Source organism: Patiria miniata, unplaced genomic scaffold (assembly GCF_015706575.1).
Source record: "Patiria miniata isolate m_02_andy unplaced genomic scaffold, ASM1570657v1 HiC_scaffold_18, whole genome shotgun sequence".
Classification (NCBI taxonomy): Eukaryota; Metazoa; Echinodermata; class Asteroidea; order Valvatida; family Asterinidae; genus Patiria; species Patiria miniata.
In genome coordinates, this window is record NW_024037056.1 from 2538390 (window position 1) to 2558253 (window position 19864).

At 41.5% G+C, this 19864-nt stretch overlaps 1 protein-coding gene across 2 annotated transcripts; it reads right to left on the reverse strand.

The window, feature by feature from the left end:
• Positions 1–1798: 1798 nt before the first annotated feature.
• On the reverse strand, positions 1799–17998 carry LOC119724192 (cholesterol 7-desaturase-like). 2 transcript variants are annotated; one of them, XM_038195130.1, is made up of 7 exons: positions 17430–17998; positions 16195–16383; positions 6738–6916; positions 5568–5620; positions 4324–4456; positions 3400–3573; positions 1799–2057 (listed from the first exon to the last, which is right to left on the reverse strand). In XM_038195130.1, exons 1-7 carry the CDS (start codon positions 17839–17841, stop codon positions 1899–1901), a joined length of 1299 nt encoding a protein of 432 aa, XP_038051058.1. In that variant the 5' UTR covers positions 17842–17998; the 3' UTR covers positions 1799–1898. The 2 variants fall into 2 exon arrangements, with proteins under 2 accessions (XP_038051058.1, XP_038051057.1); XM_038195129.1 differs by lacking the exons at positions 1799–2057; positions 3400–3573; positions 4324–4456; positions 5568–5620; positions 6738–6916 and adding exons at positions 11586–12735; positions 13265–13444; positions 13978–14107; positions 14644–14696; positions 15411–15589.
• Positions 17999–19864: the final 1866 nt, after the last annotated feature.

The following is a 19864-nucleotide window of genomic DNA, read 5'->3' on the forward strand; positions in this document are numbered from 1 at the left end:
TGTAACGCAATTGGCCATTTGGAAGTTTGGCGGCCACAATTGGAGGGCGCTGTACGGTAAACTCTATGTGTTCATTATGTGTATGGTATTCGCTCCATCCAAACAGCGCCCTCCTCTGATGGCAGCAATGTTATTTGCAGCATGGCAAGTACTGCATAACAACTACTGCATAATGTTGCAGATCAGTAAGCAGACTGCCATAGACCGTTTCTAATCTAATGCCGACTACCAGTCCCGACATTCGAAGTCTGAAGGACACTAAGACCGGGAACCAGTTCAGCCATCTTTGTCTTTTGTGTTTTACTCACTTAATTTCCTGTCCAAAAAACTCAGTTTTCTGCAGTCTTTACAGTTAGTTTCTGAAAGAAGAATTTGTCTTACCAAAGAAGTAGGTTGAGTTTAATATTAATTTCAGAGATTTACCTGCATGTTGGACTCTTAGCTTTGGATTTGATTTTTACATGGGATTCAAATACATGTGTTTTTAAGGAGATATTTATGCGACTTGATTTTCAGCCGATGTTTCATGTTCTTTCATAATTTAGAATCTCGCCGTCAATCTAAACAGTTTGGGAGTTTACCTGTGATGTTTAATTTATGTATACTATTGATTCTTAGCCCAGTTATTTCAGTAAAAAGAGGCATTTGTCGTGATAAGATATTGCCATTTTAAGAAGAATTTAAGGACGGATTTTGCAAGTTGTACTTTTTTACTGTACATTTTGCAAGATAAATTTTTTTGACCAGTTATGCTACTTTCTTGTTCACTCAAGGACACAAACTAATTTGTGTAAGTCAGTTTTGTTATTGCTTCCCAAGTACATCAACATGTACAGCTATATTAGCAACGATAATGATCTTTGACCACAACAGCATTGCTTACTATTAATTGTACGTATATAAAGTAACTTGGTACACAAGCAAATTACATGTACATGACATTATTATCATCATGGCATTACGTAGAATCCAAAAACTTTATAGAGTTAAAATACAGTGTTGTAGTCGAGTACTTTTTTCCCGAGTACTGAGTACTGCAATGTACTTTATATGTTACCGAGTACGAGTACGAGTACGAGTACTTCTGATTACGAATACAGGTCTCCGAGTAGGAGTACTTGTAGTACATCGTACTCGTACTTGGCAGTACTCATACTCGTACTCGGAAGTACAAGTTGTACTTCCGAGTACGAGTACTTCCAAGTACGAGACCTGTATTCGTAATCGGAAGTACAAGTACTCGTACTCGTACTTGGAAGTACTCGTACTCGTACTTGGAAGTACAAGTTGTACTTCCGAGTACGAGTACGAGTACTTCCAAGTACGAGTACGATTACATGTACTTGTATTCCGAGTAGTAGAGTATGACTGTGCGAGTTTATGATTCTATTTCCGAGAACGGCCATATACGGCAAATGGTTCATTGTGCGTAATTGGCCCAGTCACTCAGACTTATATGCATGTACATACCAACTCACGGCTAGCTGTTAAATGTGTTTGTCCGGACGTGCACAGAAGAAAATCAGGAAACTTCGATTTCTCCGCAAGCCAATCAACCATAAATATTGCTAAATGTGGCCGGGGTAAGTTAAGTTATGACATTTTTTTTTCTCGAGTATTGCTATTCGAGTACGAGCACTTTGATGATTGAGTACAATTTCGACATGTCGGGTACAAGTACATGTACTTTGCTGCCCTAGTAAGAGTACCGTCATTTCGAGTACGAGTACTTTGACATTCGAGTACGAGTACTAAAAAAGTACCCGAGTAGTACTTGAGTACGAGTACCGAGTACGAGTACTACAACACTGTTACATTTTTTTTTTTGGTGGGGGAGTAGCGTAGCCCCGTGCCCCCCTTTGACCAGTTAAGGGTGAACTCGGAGCCACTGCCGCGAGTTACCACTGCAGGGAGTCAGCGGGGCAGAGTCGCGGGCTGTTCTCAGTGTAAAACTGGGCGAACCAGCGGCGATGCTGTGCGATAAACGGGTCCTCCTTGACCAGTATGGGCTTGGGCCGGTAGGTCTTGTTAGCCCAAACGAACACATCTCCTTTGATCTATAAACACACGACAAATAAACACCAAAGAACACATAAGAAATAACATTAAAAAAAATCAATAAGCCTTTTCGGAGTTCCAACTGCGTGCATTCGTAACCTGTGACAACGCACATTATTTGTCTCAAATACCCTTTGACAGTACCCACAATGCACAAACAGCCTTTTTGTAAAGTCAGTGGCGCGATGATGTCAAAGGCCATTTGAGACAAACAATGCGCGTTGTCACAGGTTACGAATGCGCAGTTGGAACTCCGAAGGCTTATTGAATGACAGGGGTGGTTAAAACTACAATTAACGCCCTCTTATTGTGTTTTTGTATATAATAATATATCGTGGGGAAGGGAATGGACATCATTCGGGGCGCTCTTTAATGTGGTCTGCACTGGATATCCATCTTCTTACAATAGGCGGTAAATATATGCTTATACAGGTTGTCCCACCAAACAAACCAACAGACCAATCGGGCATGTTTTCAGAAAAGTGGGGTAGTATTCAAAATCGTGTCCAGTGTTACAGCTGAGTAGAATGTCTTCTAAATGATTTTTAGTTGGTTTCATTAGGGTGTTTTGTTCAAAAAGATACAGCAATCACAAAACGGGACTTGAAAAACTACTTGGGCCATTTGTATGTAATATATCGCCTTGTCTTCCAAACAAACTTTGTCCGAATGATAAACTGATAAGTTGCACTAATACTTGTGACCCACCCTTTTGTGTGTTTCTCTACTAACTGCGCTTTCTCACTTTCAAGAAAACTGGCCCCAAACGATTTTCAACCCTTGAGTTCGATCAAGCATAGCGTTTGTTCCAATGCATCGATTGGAATGAAATGAGGTTTAGTTGGTAGACTGGTCATCTGACTTTAAGAGGTAATTTGAAAATATTCCAAAGCTCACATGCAATATACTTTCATTGGTTGGTTTTCGACTATTAAGGTTCTTTCTGGAACGAGCTGTACTTGCTCGTCTTTGGCACTAAGAGTGACAAGCTGGTAAGCTTGTCCCTTCCACACAAGGTGTAAATGCCCCCGTGTGCATATAATGGCTTCGCTATAGTCTCCACCGTACCGCCCTCTCTCATAGTTAGCTTCCCAGAGTGCATTGCGTATCTGTACAGATGTTTTTACCAGCGGTTAGCCACCACCAGCTCACAATGAACCTGAGACATAATTACGTCATGCTTTGTTTACGTGTGCGCTTTTCTATGGGAGCAAGGTGGGACGAGAGCAACCAAGCTCTGCACATGTAAATAAAGCGTGACATCATTATGTATTAGATCTATTAGGAGAGGGCGACGGGGACCAGCGAAAGTTGCCGGAAAGTCGCCAGAAATCTACTCACCGCCAAGTAGGACGTATACACAAAGAGCTTCGTGAGGAGCCGCCTCACCAAATTGAGGGGAGAGGCTGGAGCAGAGTACATCATGAACACTACTTTTTGCCTCAAGGGTCCCACCGGTACAGGACCCGTGAGCATGAATTCATTGCCAAAAACATAGGACAGACCAGGCCCGTACTGTGGATTGCAAATCAAGAACATTGTAAAGCACGATTTTTATTCTGTATGTATGCATTTTTTGAGGATGAATAATGTCGGTTTATTAAAAACAATCATACTAACATTTCAAACTGAACAATTTGTTGGCTGTACCCTGAGTATACGTAAGGCTAATGACGTAGGGCCAACTTGAAAAAAAAAAAAAGAAGGAGTTTTTCGTCCGGGCTTTTTGAAAAAAAATATAGGTGGCGGCCGAGTTTTGTAATATTTTTTTCCCAGGTGGATTTTCTAAGAGTGCAGAGTGATTCTTCCGTTTTCTCGACTCTTTTACTGATACAAAATTGTGTCCAGAGGGGTCATAACCCTTTTACATGGCTACAATTTTGTTAGAAACAAGTAAAAAGACAATGTATGACAGAACAGTATATATACAAAATATCTTCCCAATGTATGAATTTGAAAAAAAAGCATGTAGCAAAAAGGAAGCTGGCGGAGAATTGAACTTAAATAAAAAAAAAATAATCGGCGAACTATAATTATAATATACAGAGCCTCCTATAGTCTCAAATGAGTTATGAGACCAGAAAGCTGAAATTCTTTAATTATTTTTTTAACTTCTTTCCAAAATATGTTAAGATTCTCGCGTTTCAAATTAACATGCTATGGTAGGAATTCAAGGGGAAATACATCCCTAGTGATTCAGTACTTGATATTTAGCCGTGTAACAGCGGGGCCGTTGTAAGTTAAAAAATAAAAACAAAAGCGAACCTGCTCATGGTGAACTCTGTTTCCGGGTATGGACGTCCAAAATGGTATTATCTCGGAGTCGGTTGTGCTGAGATATTTCTTTGTCGGATGAGCCTCCCATTTGACATTGACAAAACGCTTCTCGAAGACTTGCCTAAAAAGGTTATAACGAAACCAAAAAAAGAGAAATGTATATATGTGTGTTCTTTTTTTGTATTTGCAAAATCACACATTCGGATACAAGATACTCCCGCAAATGATTCCAAAAAGTAAGTATGATTTAACCCTGAGTGATTTTTGTTTGTTTCTTTGTTGGGGTGTTCGGTTGTTTGGGGACTGTTTTGATTTGTTTTGTGTTATGCATGGAATTTTTGACAGCTTTAAAGCCTGGGGTGGATTTTGCCCCTTCTAGTACCGGAAACAAAAATGAATACACTTTGTGAATTTTGGCATGCTAGTGAGGATATTCATGATTAACTCTGTGGTGTGCGACAATACTGACATCAAAATTGTCAGAATGTTATTGAATAAGTTTTAATTGCTAACTTTTTTCGTCAAACAATTTCATACTCCAGAAGTTTCCTATTGAGACAGCTCGAAAATATCGTGAGTATCCCTTTAACCTTGGTTGAACTTTTGACCCAGAATTTCTGAGGCAAATGTCAGACCCAGGCCAACTCCTATATGATTTGTATTGTCACGTATAGCTAGTATTGTAATTGTATTGTGCTGTAAGCATAGCTGTTGTTATCACAAGGCCCTTACTCATCCTGTCACTAAATGCCCCGTCTTGAAGCCTGGAAACAGGTGGTCCTCATCCTTTTTAGCTATATACATGTAGCCTTATATGATGTTGTGTTTGGGGGGGGGGGGGTGGCCAGGCAAAAAGCAGGAAGATAAAACTCGATTTTTTTTCGCACGTGCACTGACCCCCCAAAAAGTAATCTTGGCACGTACATGTATACACTTTTTTGGGCTTGGAGCAAAGAGGGCCTTTATCAATCTTTTTAGACACAGAAGGAATGATGTTCACCAAAACGCCCACTGAAAGGAATGTGTTAGACCGTAGCACCTATACACCATCACACTGAACTTTCAGTACTGCGATGAATTACAACTGAAAATGGCGCTTCGCAGTCGACGTTACTTCCCTAATTTAAGAACTAACGTACAGTGATGTCGGTAGCAAAGGCGGAAAAAAACAATCGTTACAAGCATGATAAACATAAAGGACATTTCCTTTGTGTAACTACTTCTACACTTACGGTCCGTGTACGTAATCCAGGTGCGCCGCGTCACCGCCATTTTCCACAATATCCTACGCAGATAAAAAAAAAAGTTTGGTCAAATTACATTTTGATGTTATTAAAATTGCATCACATTTCCATAAGAGGCGGCGAGGACAAAGTCTATTTTCAAAACCCCGCCATGTGCACGAGTTAGTTGTACTCTCACTCAATGTTCGGGTCCGAGTGCCCTAGTTCCTAAGACGCAACCTAGTCCCCAGGGGTTACTTTTTTTTAACTTCGTGTCCACCTCGTTTTCAAATGTAACCTGGGTGGGAAGCTTGCTTACTGTATCCTGATTGGATACAGCAATTATAGAAAGTATTATGGATTTATATCGTGTACTTGGTGTTTTATTTTCCAACGGGTACTTTATACTTTAAAGTTCAATGTGAAATATTACGTCCACCTCCACCTCAAAACACCTCTCAGTTTCAGTTTGCTTATGATAGTAATGTGATACTGCATATTGGCGGGATAAGATATGGTTACACTTTAATTTAGAGAAAATCGTGTCTCACGCCGCGACGAACATCATCTATTTTTATCCAAGCACATGCAGCCATGCACCAGGCAATTCCTAATTTGCAAACATGTGCAAGATTTTTTAACATGCGATCGATCCAGTAGTGTGACAGAGCGGGAAGTGGTGGCGAACCACTCGACACCATGGGAACGAGGATGCCTAAGACTGGATTTAAATGATCACAGCGCCCTCTACAGCGACGGCGGCTTGTGTGCGTCTGGCAGAAGAATTTTCTTCTGCAGCGTAGTCAATATGCATGCGTGGAATGTGTCATGTGTGGAACGCGTGGCGTACGTGCTGTCCGAGAACCTTTCGTTAGCAAATGACGCATGCGCATTATGGTCATTGACTATACTTGGTTGCAGGAAAAAAGCAAAGAATCGGAACCGGTGTCATTGGAAAATCTGACTTCTGTGAAAATCGGACCCCTTTCCCCTATTATTGGTTAATCCCTCACACGTGACAGGTCATTCTCTCATATGACCCTTAAAAAAAGCATATTATCGTGCTTACGCATGCGCAATGCTGCCGATAAGTCCATATTTCATGGAGTCGGATATATTCACGTTACACCGGCTGCATTAAAGTTATATTTCCAGTCTGGGACCAAGACCACACCTCACCTGGAGGTGACAGTCCAAGTAGGCTTCCCAGCAACCACTGTACACCAACTCGCCAGTCTTGATTTTCTCGATCTCCGGCGGGTACCAGGACGGCTCCTCCCCTTCCGCGTGGTACCATATCAATATCAAATCATTGATTTCCAAGGATCGATAGGTGGTTACCTTGACAAAGTCTGGCACTATGACAACAAGCGGAATAAAAGAAGTGTCTAGATCTGATAAGAAAAAAAAGCGCCCCCTACAAAACAAATATCATACCCATTTTTAACCTGTGGGCCAATTTTGTTTTGTTTTGCGAAAGCTTTATTCAACCCCCTGAAAGTTTACATGATTTTAAATGTTTATGTTTGCTCTTTCCTTTTTGTGGGGGGAGTTACAGGACTTCACCTATGGATGAACTCGCCACAGAGCGTGTTAGTCTCGCCATTCAGTCCACGCTCACGTTTTCTGTGGACGTCTTGGTACCAAACACTGACTAGCCTAGTCACAGACTCCCGTGTTTGAATTATATCAGTTGTCATCTGCGTGATCGATTGAACAAAAGTTGATGTCAACAAAACTTTCATTTACAACAGTCATCAATTCGCAATGTGTCCAATACGTCGTAATTTGTAATGCTTTCTTTCATTTCGAAATACACCGATTTATTGCCCTTGATTTTGATGGTCTCAGTCAGAACACAACATAAAAGCAAGAAATAGGAAGTTACGCACATTTGTAGATCCTACAGGGTCTACATGTTCCCGGATGTGCTGTATTCTCGTTAAATCTCGCAGGTATTTGAGGCCACCTTCCACGACTTATTGTGAAACACCATAATACCTTTGTCTGCGTAGGCGATTTCAATGCATTTGCCGTCCTCTCCTTGATACGTCCATCCATGGAACGGGCACTCTATGCACTCCCCCTTGACTTTCCCGCCATATGCCAGATTGGCGCCAAGATGAGGGCAGTAAGCATCCACGATGTACACCTGTCCGCTCTCCCCGCGAAATACGGCCACGTGCAGGCCTGGGGAAAGACAGACGCGTTAAGATGTACTTCCCAAAATGTACATAGAAACATTGTTGTTACATTTTCTGTAACCCTCTGGTAAAGGCTTTTACTTCGGGTTGATTTTATTGCGCCGTGCGAGTAGACTGGTTCCTGGCCTGTACATTATTAAATCTGATAGCGGGCGGGAACCAGTCTACCCTGCATTATTGTCGGGCCACTAATAATTCAAAGTGTGTTAAATTATTCATCATCATCATCATTATCATCCCCATCATTCCCATCATCATCTTCATCTTCATCATTGGCACACCATCTTCATCATCTTCATCATTGGCAGCTCAGTCTCGGGAGACAAAATATTATTCCATTATTACTCCTTCGTTATTATTAGCCTTCACCTGCTTCAAGTGGCCCTGGCCCTTGACGTGTTTGTCAAACCTGCCACTGCCTGTTAAAAACAGGTCCAGATTTTTTAAAATTATTATTAGTTATTTTCTTTTTGCCATATCAAAAGCCTAGACGATGGCCGGTTTTGTTTGTTAGTGTACGTGCTGTCTGCACTTTGATGCATGCTATCAGCGATATTATAGAGATAATATGCCCCAGAAATGTTTTGCCGATATCTTTACAATAACAAGAAAAAAAATCACCGTTCTTTAAAGGGATTACTCCGATAACGCCAATGAATTGGTTAAATCCGACAGATAGATAAAACTTTATTAAATCCAAAACTGGAAATTACATGTTGTCGTCTCTCATTAAAAATATTATTATTATTAATACACAAACAATGGACAATCACAACATCAAAACACAATTGCATGCAATATAAAACACTAATCATTTTAGAATATAAAAACTGTGTAACGAATGTACAAATTCATTTCTCCAAAGAAAACCAGTAGATAAGTTTTAAAATCTTGCGTAAAAACTCTAAAACCCAGGCCTTCTTAAAAACCAACAATTATGATCAGATGCGTGAAGGCTTCCATTAAATTGATCGCATATAATTTTGCGCGCTCTTTGACAAGCTTTAGTATGCTTCCTTGCCTTGTTTAATTTACAGGAAAAAATATTTCCGTCAGTAGAGCAAACTTACGTACCCAGGACATGTGCGTATTTCGTCTCCATCTTCTTGACCTGCGCAGACCTGAAGACAATGAACCAACCGTTGGGATAGACGGGAGGTATGTCACCGATCTTCCGCGATCGTTTCATCTCTGCCACCGCTTCTTCCTTGGACAGCCCGGCCTGGGCCTTGCTGACGAAGTAGGAATCTCTCCCTTCATCGCCGTAAAACTCCAGAGGGCTGTAGATGAACGAAAACACGGCTGCCGTCAAGTACGCCAAGCCAGCCAGCAGGCCGTACGTCGCGAAGAAAGCCGGCCCAGAGATGCTGCCATCCTCGGAAGAAGCGGTCGCGGGTATCAGACCACCTCTGCAAATAGCGATCGAAACCACAGCAGGGGCGACTACGTACAGCAAGAGAGAGTGAGCAACTGCCGTTTGGCCCATTGTGGAGAAGGAATCTTGATTCTAACAAACAATTTCAAGTTTCCAAAAAGGGGACGCAATGTGGATCGCGATTATACAAATTATTATTGAGCACTGTATGTCAAGCAAATAGAACACGCTCTTTTTATGGACTTCGTCTCATGTTGTAAAAAAAAGGGTAGTCACGTGATGTCAGTAATGTAATCTCATTGGTTATATTGGCATAGCCTACACGATACATAGAGCAAGTTCCGCGCTTGGCGGTGCTTCGAAATTGGACACCGATACTTTGTGTATGGGTCCATGCATTCTCTTGTGTTTGAATTCGACAGCAAACTAACTACAATGTAGTATATAGTTTAGTAAATTGTCCACATTATCTCATAGGGCTATTGGGAATCTAGCGAAAGTAGTTTCGGTACCATAACATTATTAGATCCTCCGTGAAATATTTGAATAAGTCTACGAAAGTGTCCAACGGACGCGGCCTGCGCAAATGAAATCAATTTAATGAGGCACCTGAAATTGCAAGCGGTGTGGAAGATTGTATCCCCAGGATATTCCGTCCCCGAACGGATTCTCCTGGTTTTGCCAGGATATTGTGTACCCCGACAGCTTCCCCTAGGAAATAGTGTCCCTAGTATGATATTATGTCCCTTATCTCGAAGGAGAGCTCGTCCCTCAGGATACTGTGTCCCCATTTTGAGTCCAGAACCAAGACACGTGGTTTTTAAGTCACCGGGAATTGTTATCAAAAATAAGGAGATTTTGCTTTGCCTTGGCCTTCAGAGTAAGTTAAATAGGCCTTGTGCACGAGTTGGCCATTTTTGTCGAGTTCCCTGAATGTATTTCAGTAATGTTAACTGTTGAATGGGATGACATCAGACTATTTATGCAGGTATAATTCAACCTTATTTTACTGTCATTTCTTTTAAAATCTGGCTTTAAACATTAGGAGTGTTTACTTACAAATTTTTAATTATTCATTGAAGCAGACTGGAATTATTTAGTAATTAACTTGCGTTCATTTCTCTTCGCAAGGTCAAAACATTAAGATTTCACCTCACTTTCAATTCAATATGGCCGACTCGTGCATAAGGCCCATTGGAGTCATGGACAATAATCGGAACTTCTTTTTTCAGAATTTATTTTGCGGGTACACCGTCAAAATTTGACCGCCCCAAGGTCAACTTTTCGCGATGATTAAACCACACTCACAGTGCAATCTGTATAATTGAGTGACAGTCAGTTACGGAAATAGTGAACCCGTCTACCTCAGAAGTAAGAGCGAGTGGGTCAGTGAAGTACACAGAGGATCAGACTGCAGCTGGCCCTATCAATGGGGAGCTCGCCCAAATTCTGCACAGAGGTTGTTCCATAGTAACTTTTGACCGAGAAAGCAATCACTATCGAAATGTTATCAATTATTAATATATATACACTGGAGCGTTGATAGCTTCTGGGTGGTCGAGACTCGATCACTTGGGGTGTACTATGACATAAAGACCGGTGTTACGTGAAAATCCGACTCCATGAAATGTGGACTCGTGGTAGTATTGCGCATGCGTAAGTACGATAATATGCAATTTTGGGGATCATATATAGGCGAGTGACCTGTCACGTGCGAGGGATTAACCAATGATAGGGAAAAGGAATCCGATTTTCATAGGAGTCAGATTTTCATATCACACAGGCTTCAAAAACAAGCGAATAAATGGCCCCTGAACCAGCATTGAGCCAAGTGATTTGCCAAAATTACAACAGTACTGCAGTAGCCGATACAGCACATAAAATACTGCTACGGCTAACGTCACACGCATGCCCGGTGGACCATGAAGTCCCTATATTATAACTGAAACAATCCAAGCTGAGGTATTTTTTTTTTATTGATAGGTACTTTTTCGTATTCTCTTAGTTTCATTGATAATTGAATTATACAAGTTAGGCTAATTGGAGATATAGATAACCATGTTGGAGATAACTGGAGAAACTTTGGCCTCGTTGTAACTAATTTCGGACTTCATATAGCTCGATATAGCTCCTAGTTTAAACGTTTATAACCGAGGTGTCAGGTCTATCTTTAGAACTCAAGCTTGTTGAAATTCGTAAACAACCTTGACCTTTATTTCTTTCTTTTTCATTATGGCTTCTTAATTGCGCTCTCCCGTTGCTGTTTTCGAGCCACACCCAAAAATAGTTGGTTTTGAAGTTGTAATTTTCAAGGAATACAAATGTGAACCACGTTTGAATGAGCCATCACACAAAACCGCCCGCGTTTAATTATGGAATAATTTCTTCCCAAACCGGGCAATAATTGTGTGCCTAAGAACGGTGAAAAGCAGTCCATTTTACAGCCGTTACTGAAGTATCCACCTCGTCAAAAAAAAAATATTTGGCAGACCGACATCTCTTCCGAACGAAACACTCAACTGTACTTCTTCACATAATTATATTTTTCATTACGCTATCAAAGCGGGAATAAATAAGCATAATTTTTTTGTGTTGCACAATATGGGTTATTTCAGGGGCGCGCTGCCGGTGTAGCAAGACATATTGACTTGATGAAATGGGCAATTCCACCGTCACTCACGTTACATTTATATGCCATGAGGCCACTTTGACCTCTCACTGCTTCAAAAGTATTTGATCAAGCTGAATCAAACCAGCCGGACAACAATCATGGGGTAAGGGGTACTCAAAATGGAAAGAAAACAATTCAATCCATTCATTCACTTTTTGAAAACGTGTTTTGTTGGTCGTCAGTCACGTTACAAAAAAAAGGACATGGAAAATTGTCCTGCAATGTCGTTGTTTCAGTCTCCTCAAATTGTAGTCTGCAACACAGAAATAACATTGTTTTACCTTTCATTCAACCCATAGCTAGATATAAAAAAAAACTTAGTTTGAAACAAATAAGCGTGTATTTTAGATGCTAGGGACATTAGATTACAGGGAGGTACCGTCACTCACGTTACGTCACTCACGTTGCTTCCTCTTCATGGTTTCTAACACGGCATAAAATCTGAGTTTGATGAACTTGAACATAATGAAACTCTTATAATATATGAAACTTCCTCTCTGCCTTAAACACAAAAACTCTCGATAACAGTCACAGTTTGCATGTTAAAACAAGTTGCAAAAATTACTACCAACAATTTTAGCCCCAAAACCCAGGTTTATCGTACCCAAAATCACAATTAATTACATTCGATCTCATTGGCACACCACTCAAATGAAAGATCTTGTTGTCCCCTTTAATTTGACACCATACGTGATGTTAAAATGCTTGTAGTTTTGGAAGATTTCATACAATTTCCACTTCCCAGCCGTGTCCGCCTTCCCAGCCTTTTTACCACTGCAGGGAGTCAGCGGGGCGGAGTCGCGGGCTGTTCTCCGTGTAGAACTGGGCGAACCAGCGGCGATGCTGTGCGATAAACGGGTCCTCCTTGACCAGTGGGGGCTTGGGCCGGTAGGTCTTGTTAGCCCAGACGAGTACATCTCCTTTGATCTATAATAAACACGGCAAAGTAACACGCACTCAACAGAAACCAACCCATTACCACCTGTGCTTCGTTGTAGGCCAATTACATTGTATTTATTCCCTGGAAATCAATCAAACCTAAAGGCTGCTCGGGTGTTTTGGGACAGTTTCGGGCGCTACAGGCACTGAAGAGCTAAGCCAAGAGTAATAAAACGACTGGGGTGACAGCAAACTCCAAAATGTCACCCTTCCATTGCGTTCAGCATTATGTCGTAGAAGAGGGGGGGGGTGTGTCTACCCGATGTTCCCCAATACCTATGTTCCCCAAAACCGATGTTCCCCGAAGTCCTTACGATTAGGGTTAGGGTTATGGGGGCTAGGGTTAGGGTTAGGGTCAGGGTTAGGGAACATCGGTATTGGGAAAATAGGTATGCACCCGAAGAGGGGAGGGACATCAGTCGCAGTGGCGTTGCAAGGATTTTTAGGGGGGTAGAGACGTGAAAAAGGGTACTCGTCTGAGGCTTGGAGGCTATGAAACGTTTGGAATTTCACTCACCACAACATAAGTAAAATAAACAATGAGTTTCGCGAAGAGGCGACTCGCCAAATTGAAGGGAGAGGCTGGAGTACAGTACACCATGAACACTGATTTTTGCCTGAAGGGTCCCACTGGTACAGAGCCCGTGAGGAAGTAGTGATCCCCACCATCATCAACGTAGGACAGACCAGGCCCATACTGTGGATGGCAAATCAATATTAATCCAAACTTATTATGCCATTGGCGTAATTGTTGAGGATGAATAATGCCGAAGTTGATTAAAAAGATTATTCTAGTAACTTCATGAAAGTTATTCTAGTCGCACCATTTCCTTAAAGTACATGAAGACAAAGGAATGCCACACTATAAGGTAGGCCGTTCTTATTGTAAAGGATGACCATGGCTCGACTAACAATGAACTAGCGCAGGCGAGTCAACAATGACTGTACTACCTACTAAAACCACGGCTATGTTTAATTACGTGCTACCGAAATGAACACTGCCCCGTCACAAATGAAATGTTGAGACCTGGTAGGTAAACAGTTTTTGCGTTTCAAATTCACATACTATGGTCGGAATTCTACGGGACAGAGTGATTCAATGCTTGACATTTATCTCGATGTACAAGTACCCCCTCAACGACAAAAACAGAGAGAGCTGGGGGAGACCCCTTGGAGAGACATTTGAACGTTTGAACAAAAACCTTTAAAAAAAGCAAGAAAAAAAAACACCTGTTCATGGAAAATTTTGTCGGGTTTGGAACTCCAAAACGGCACCCTCTCGGAGTAGGTCGTGCTGAGATATTTCTTTGTCGGATGAGCCTCCCATTTGACATTGATGAAACGCTTCGGGTGGATTTGCCTATAGAAGGGTTATTAAGAAAACAAATAAAATGTATATAATACAAAAATATGTACATAATAAGTAATAAATAAGTATATAATAAATAATTATATCCCAAATTCGCATAAACGCTAGTCCAGCTTATGGTTAAAAAAAATTAGTTTAGTTAATTAATTGATAAGCCAGATTTCATTGAAGAAGAGCATTGTATAATTAAACCCTTTTTGGGGTGTTTGTTTTGTTTGTTAGATTGTCAGGTTAATTGGGTTGTATGGGCTGTTGGGTGTTTGCTTGATGTTTGTATGCTGGGTTGGTCTGGGGTTTTTTGGTTTGGTTGTTTGTTGACCACACAATTTGTGAAACTGTCAACTGACCACATTTTTTTGTGAATTATGGTTCGCTAGTGAAGGTATTCATAATTAAAGACACTCCCCTATTCTAAGAAATAACGTGCAGTGCACGTCATCAGTAGCAAGTCGAAAAACAGAAGAATCACTGGGCTACAAGCAAGTAAACCACGAAAGGCACATACCATGATTTTATACTACACTTACGGTCCGTGAACGTAATCAAGATGCGACGAATCACCACCGTTTTCCACAATATCCTACGGAGATTTAAAAAAAAATGTTATTTTTTTTTTAACTTAATTTGCATCAAATTTTCATCAGAGGCGATGATCTGAGAACAAATTCTATTTTCCCACGTGCTATATTGAAGCTCATACACCCGAGTTAGGCATGCTGTAATTTGTGTAGGGCCTCCGAGTGCCCTAGTTCCTAGGTTGCAGACCAGTAAACATACTGCCTTATAGACCTCAGTGATAATTACGCCGACTTCCAGAAATCATGAAAAAAAAATCACTACTCTTCAAGGTGTTTGAGACACACATCAAGATGTTGAGACACACATCAAATAAGAGCTTTAATCGTCTTGTTTTATTTTCTGGTATCATTTGTTTGGGGTTAACCTTTGGGAGAAAATTCCATCCAAATATGATCACCCTTAAAATAGTACCGAAGCCCATCACCATATATAGGACGCTTACGCTCCATTGCAAAAACGGAACAGTTATAGCACCCAATTCCATCCGAATTTCATCAGAAATACAAGCTCGAAGTCCTGTGCACGGCTTCCACTCTTTTTAAACATATTTATGAAGGGAAGTGAAGTCTATGAACCATCTCCGAGTCGTTATCAACTTGAGCATGCGCATGGTGGTCAGTGAGTTGGTAGCAGGACCAAAAAAAGAGGACAGGAACCGGCTGCATTATAAGGGAAACAACTATCAATTCAGTATGGGACCCAGACTACACCTCACCTGGATGTGACAGTCCAAGTAGGCTTCCCAGCAACCAGTGTACACCAACTCGCCAGTCTTGATTTTCTCGATCTCGGGCGGGTACCAGGACGGCTCCTCCCCTTCCGCGTGGTACCATATCAATATCAAATCATTGATTTCCAGGGATCGATAAGTTGTAACCTTGACAAAGTCTGGCACTGCGACAACAAGCGGAATAAAAGAAGTGTCTCCGTCAGATTTTAAAAAAACCCGCCCCCAACTAAAGAAATATCGTACCCATTATCAACCTGTGGGCCATTTTTTTTTAGCAAAAGTATTATTCAACCCTCTGAAATGTTTATATCTAAATGTTTATGTTTGCTAGTTCCTTTTTTTTTTTGGGGGGGGGGGTTTACAGGAATTCACTTATGATGAACTCGCCACAGAGCGTGTTAGTCTCGCCATGCAGTCCACGTTCATTCCTGTGGACGTCTTGGTACCAAACACTGACTAGTCTAGTCACAGACTCCCGTGTTTGAATTAGGCCTAACCCAATTGTCGTCTGCGTGATCGATTGAACAAAAGTTGAGGTCAACAACTTTCATCAATTAGCAATGTGTCCGATACGTTGTAATTTGTAATGCTTTCTTTCATTTCGAAACACCGATTTATTGCCCTTGATTTTGATGGTCTCAGTCAGGACGCAACATAAAAAAGCAAAACCAAATCTACACATCTGTAGATCCTACAGGGCCTACATGTTCCCGGATGTGCTGTATTCTCGTTAAATCTCGCAGGTGTTTGAGGTCAAACACCATAATACCTTTGTCTGCGTAGGCGATGTGAACGCATTTGCCGTCCTCCCCTTGATACCTCCATCCATGGAACGGGCACTCTATGCTCTCGCCCTTGACTTTCCCGCCAAATGCCAGATTGGCGCCAAGATGAGGGCAGTAAGCATCCACGATGTACACCTGTCCGCTCTCCCCGCGAAATACGGCCAAGTGCAAGCCTGATGAAAGACAGACGCGTTAAGATGTACTTCCCGAATTGTACATACAAACATTGTTGTTACATTTTCTGTAACCCCCTGTAAAGGCTTTTACTTCGGGTTGATTTTATTGTGCCGAGCGAGTAGACTGGTTCCTGGCCTGTACATTATTAAATCTGATAGCGGGCGGGAACTCGTCTACCCTGCATTATTGTCGGGCCACTAATAATTCAAAGTGTGTTAAATTATTCATCATCATCATCATTATCATCCCCATCATTCCCATCATCATCTTCATCTTCATCATTGGCACACCATCTTCATCATTGGCAGCTCAGTCTCGGGAGACAAAATATTATACCATTATTACTCCTTCGTTATTATTAGCATTCACCTGCTTCAAGTGGCCCTGGCCCTTGACCTGTTTGTCAAACCTGCCACTGCCTGTTAAAAATAGGTCCAGATTTTTTTATATTTAGTTATTTTCTTTTTGCCATATCAAAAGCCGAGACGATGGCCGGTTTTGTTAGTGTACGTGCCGTCTGCACTTTGATGCATGCTATCAGCGATATCAGAGATAATATGCCCCAGAATTGTTTACCGATATGTATACAATAACAAGAAAAAAATCACCGTTCTTTAAAGGGATTACTCACATAATGCCAATGAATTGGTTAAATCCGACAGATAGATAAAACTTTTTTAAATCCAAAACTGGAAAATACATGTTGTCGTCTCTCATTAAAAATATAGTTATTATTAATACACACAAAAATTGCACAATCACAACATCAAAACACTAATCATTTTAGAATATAAAAACTGTGTAACAAATGTACAAATCCATTTCCCCAAAGAAAACCAGTAGATAAGTTTCAAAATTATGCGAAAACTCTAAAACCAAGGCCTTCTTAAAAAACAACAATTATGATCAGATGCATGAAGGCTTCCATTGAATTGATCGCATATAATTTTGCGCGCTCTTTGACAAGCTTTAGTATGAATTTACATGAAAACGATATATCCGTCAGAAGGGCAAACTTGCGGTATGACGCTTTATTACGTACCCAGGACATGTGCGTATTTCGTCTCCATCTTCTTGACCTGCGCAGACCTGAAGACAATGAACCAACCGTTGGGATAGACGGGAGGTATGTCACCGATCTTCCGCGATCGTTTCATCTCTGCCACCGCTTCTTCCTTGGACAGCCCGGCCCGGGCCTTGCCGATCAAGTAGGAATCTCTCCCTTCATCGCCGTAAAACTCCAGAGGGCTGTAGATGAACGAAAACACGGCTGCCGTCAAGTACGCCAAGCCAGCCAGCAGGCCGTACGTCGCGAAGAAAGCCGGCCAAGAGATGCTGCCATCCTCGGGAGAAGCGGTCGCGGGAATCAGACCACTTTTGCAGATAGCAATCGAAACGAGAGCAGGGGCGACTACGTACAGCAAGAGAGAGTGAGCAACTGCCGTTTGGCCCATTGTGGAAAAGGAATCTTGATTCTAACAAACAAAATCCAAGTTTCCAAAAAGGGACGCAATGTGGATTGCGATTATATAAATTATTATTGAACACTGTATGTCAAGCAAATAGAACACGCTCTTTTAATAGTCTGCGTCCCATGTTGAAAAAAAGGTAGTCACGTGACGTTGTCAATATCTGTGGCTGCGTTGGAGTAGCTTACCCGGATCGACTCTGGTAAAGGGCCAAAGGCAGACGGGTAAGCCACGGCAGCCGGGCTAACTGAACGCTCAACCAAGGGCCACCCCGATCATCACGTGACGCCCGTTGCTGTGGCCGTATAGTCACTGACAAAACGCCCTCTTCGGACTGGGTCTTAGTTGGAGATTTACCATGCTTATGGTCCGGGTGGACACTCATTCTTAGGATATCATAACCATCCCCCCCCCCCCCCCGCCCGGCCGGACGATTGGTACGCTGGATCAAAACTCCGGACACGCTAGCATCTGCTTATAATGCTACATCACGTATATCAATACCATTATTTCGTTTTACCGTTTTAGATTTTCTCAAAAACAAACACAGTCAACGAACCATTGACTGTTTTGTCGTTTTACAGTTTTGTTAAACGGTCAAACGGTATTAAGTCACAAAAAACAATGACCTTTTTTTAAATTGTAAAAAGCGATAAACGGTTAGTTGCTTTATTTTTAGAGTGTTGTTTTACAAAAACATGACAATGACAAACGGTCAATAGTCTTGTCGACCATTTTTTGATTCAGGTTTGGCAATTAAGCAATGCACCTTGGAATGTTAATGTGTCGACCTCGTGATCGATTCACTGCCTGGGAAGTTGCCCTTCTTACAATTATGTCGTACTCATGACAGAATTTGCGAATATTGGCTATTGAAGAGCCGCGCCAAACTCCAATTTCCTTCAAAATATCTGCAACTTCTTCATACGTCTTACCACCCTGTATCCATTCTGAAATTTCCTCCTTGAAATTTTCCAGCGCCATTTTTGCTTGCAGCTCTTTAAGCCCCACCAATTAATCTCATTAGATGATGGTCACTGTCAGGGTTACGCCAGGAATCACACCACGCATTAATTATGCCGAGGTAACACAGTCTTCGTGCACGGCATGGTCCCCCTCCACCCCCCCCCCCTTGCTCACCGCCACAAAATGCACCACGGACTGTAAACTATGACACTGAAATAAAAAATAAAAACAGTCTGTATTCAATACTTACCATTTTGCTGTTTTTCAAAGTTATTTGTGTAAAACTGAAAAAACAAAAATCATTGATCGTTATGCTGTAGTGAATTTTACTAAACTGATAAAACGAAATAACCGTATTTATCTTAAAACCGTTTGGCCGTTTTACAAAACTGTAAAACGACATAACGGTCATGGTTCGTTTACTGTTTTTGTTTTTGAGGAAATGCAAAACGGTGAAACGAAATAACGGTATGTCCTGGGAATCGTAAGCTGCTCCTTGACCAGTGTAATGAAGTCATAAGTGAGAGTCGGTTACGAGGAGGTAACCTGTCCACCTCAGATGTGACAGTCAGTCAGTCAGTCGGTGAGGTAAAAGGACTATAGGCTGACCCTCTGAAGGGGGTAACACGCCCAAATTCTGCACAAAGGTAACTCAAAGGTAACTTTTGACCGAGTAAGTATTCACTATAAAAACATTATCAACAATAGACATTCATGATAAAATAAATCGTGCAGATGGCCTCACAATTACACCTGATGCACTTTGGAATCAGGTTCAATACTTAACGCGACTTGAGCAAACACTACATCAGGGTTAATGTCTTTGATCCCTAATTACATCTCGTGTAGACTTCCCTGCAAACATTCAACCTAGACTTGGTTCAAGTGGGACTTCAGTCCTCATCCATAAATACATTGATAAGTTTCTTCTTGATTCTCTTAGTTTTCTTGACAGTTGAATTATCTGAGTCTTTCACTAGGTTAGAGATAACTGGATAGACTTTGGCCTCGTTTCACCTCGTAACCCATGCTGGAGTCCAGA

What these genes read in the sequence shown, in the direction of transcription:
- LOC119724192 (XM_038195129.1), bottom strand. Translation starts at nt 17,841, where the DNA reads ATGGGCCAAACGGCAGTTGCTCACTCTCTCTTGCTGTACGTAGTCGCC. An exon ending in ACTTGGACTGTCACATCCAG is followed by an intron (nt 14,697 to 15,410) that starts GTGAGGTGTAGT and finishes AAATCTCCGTAG; the next exon opens with GATATTGTGGAAAACGGTGG. An exon ending in TTTATTTTACTTATGTTGTG is followed by an intron (nt 12,736 to 13,264) that starts GTGAGTGAAATT and finishes TGTTTATTATAG; the next exon opens with ATCAAAGGAGATGTACTCGT.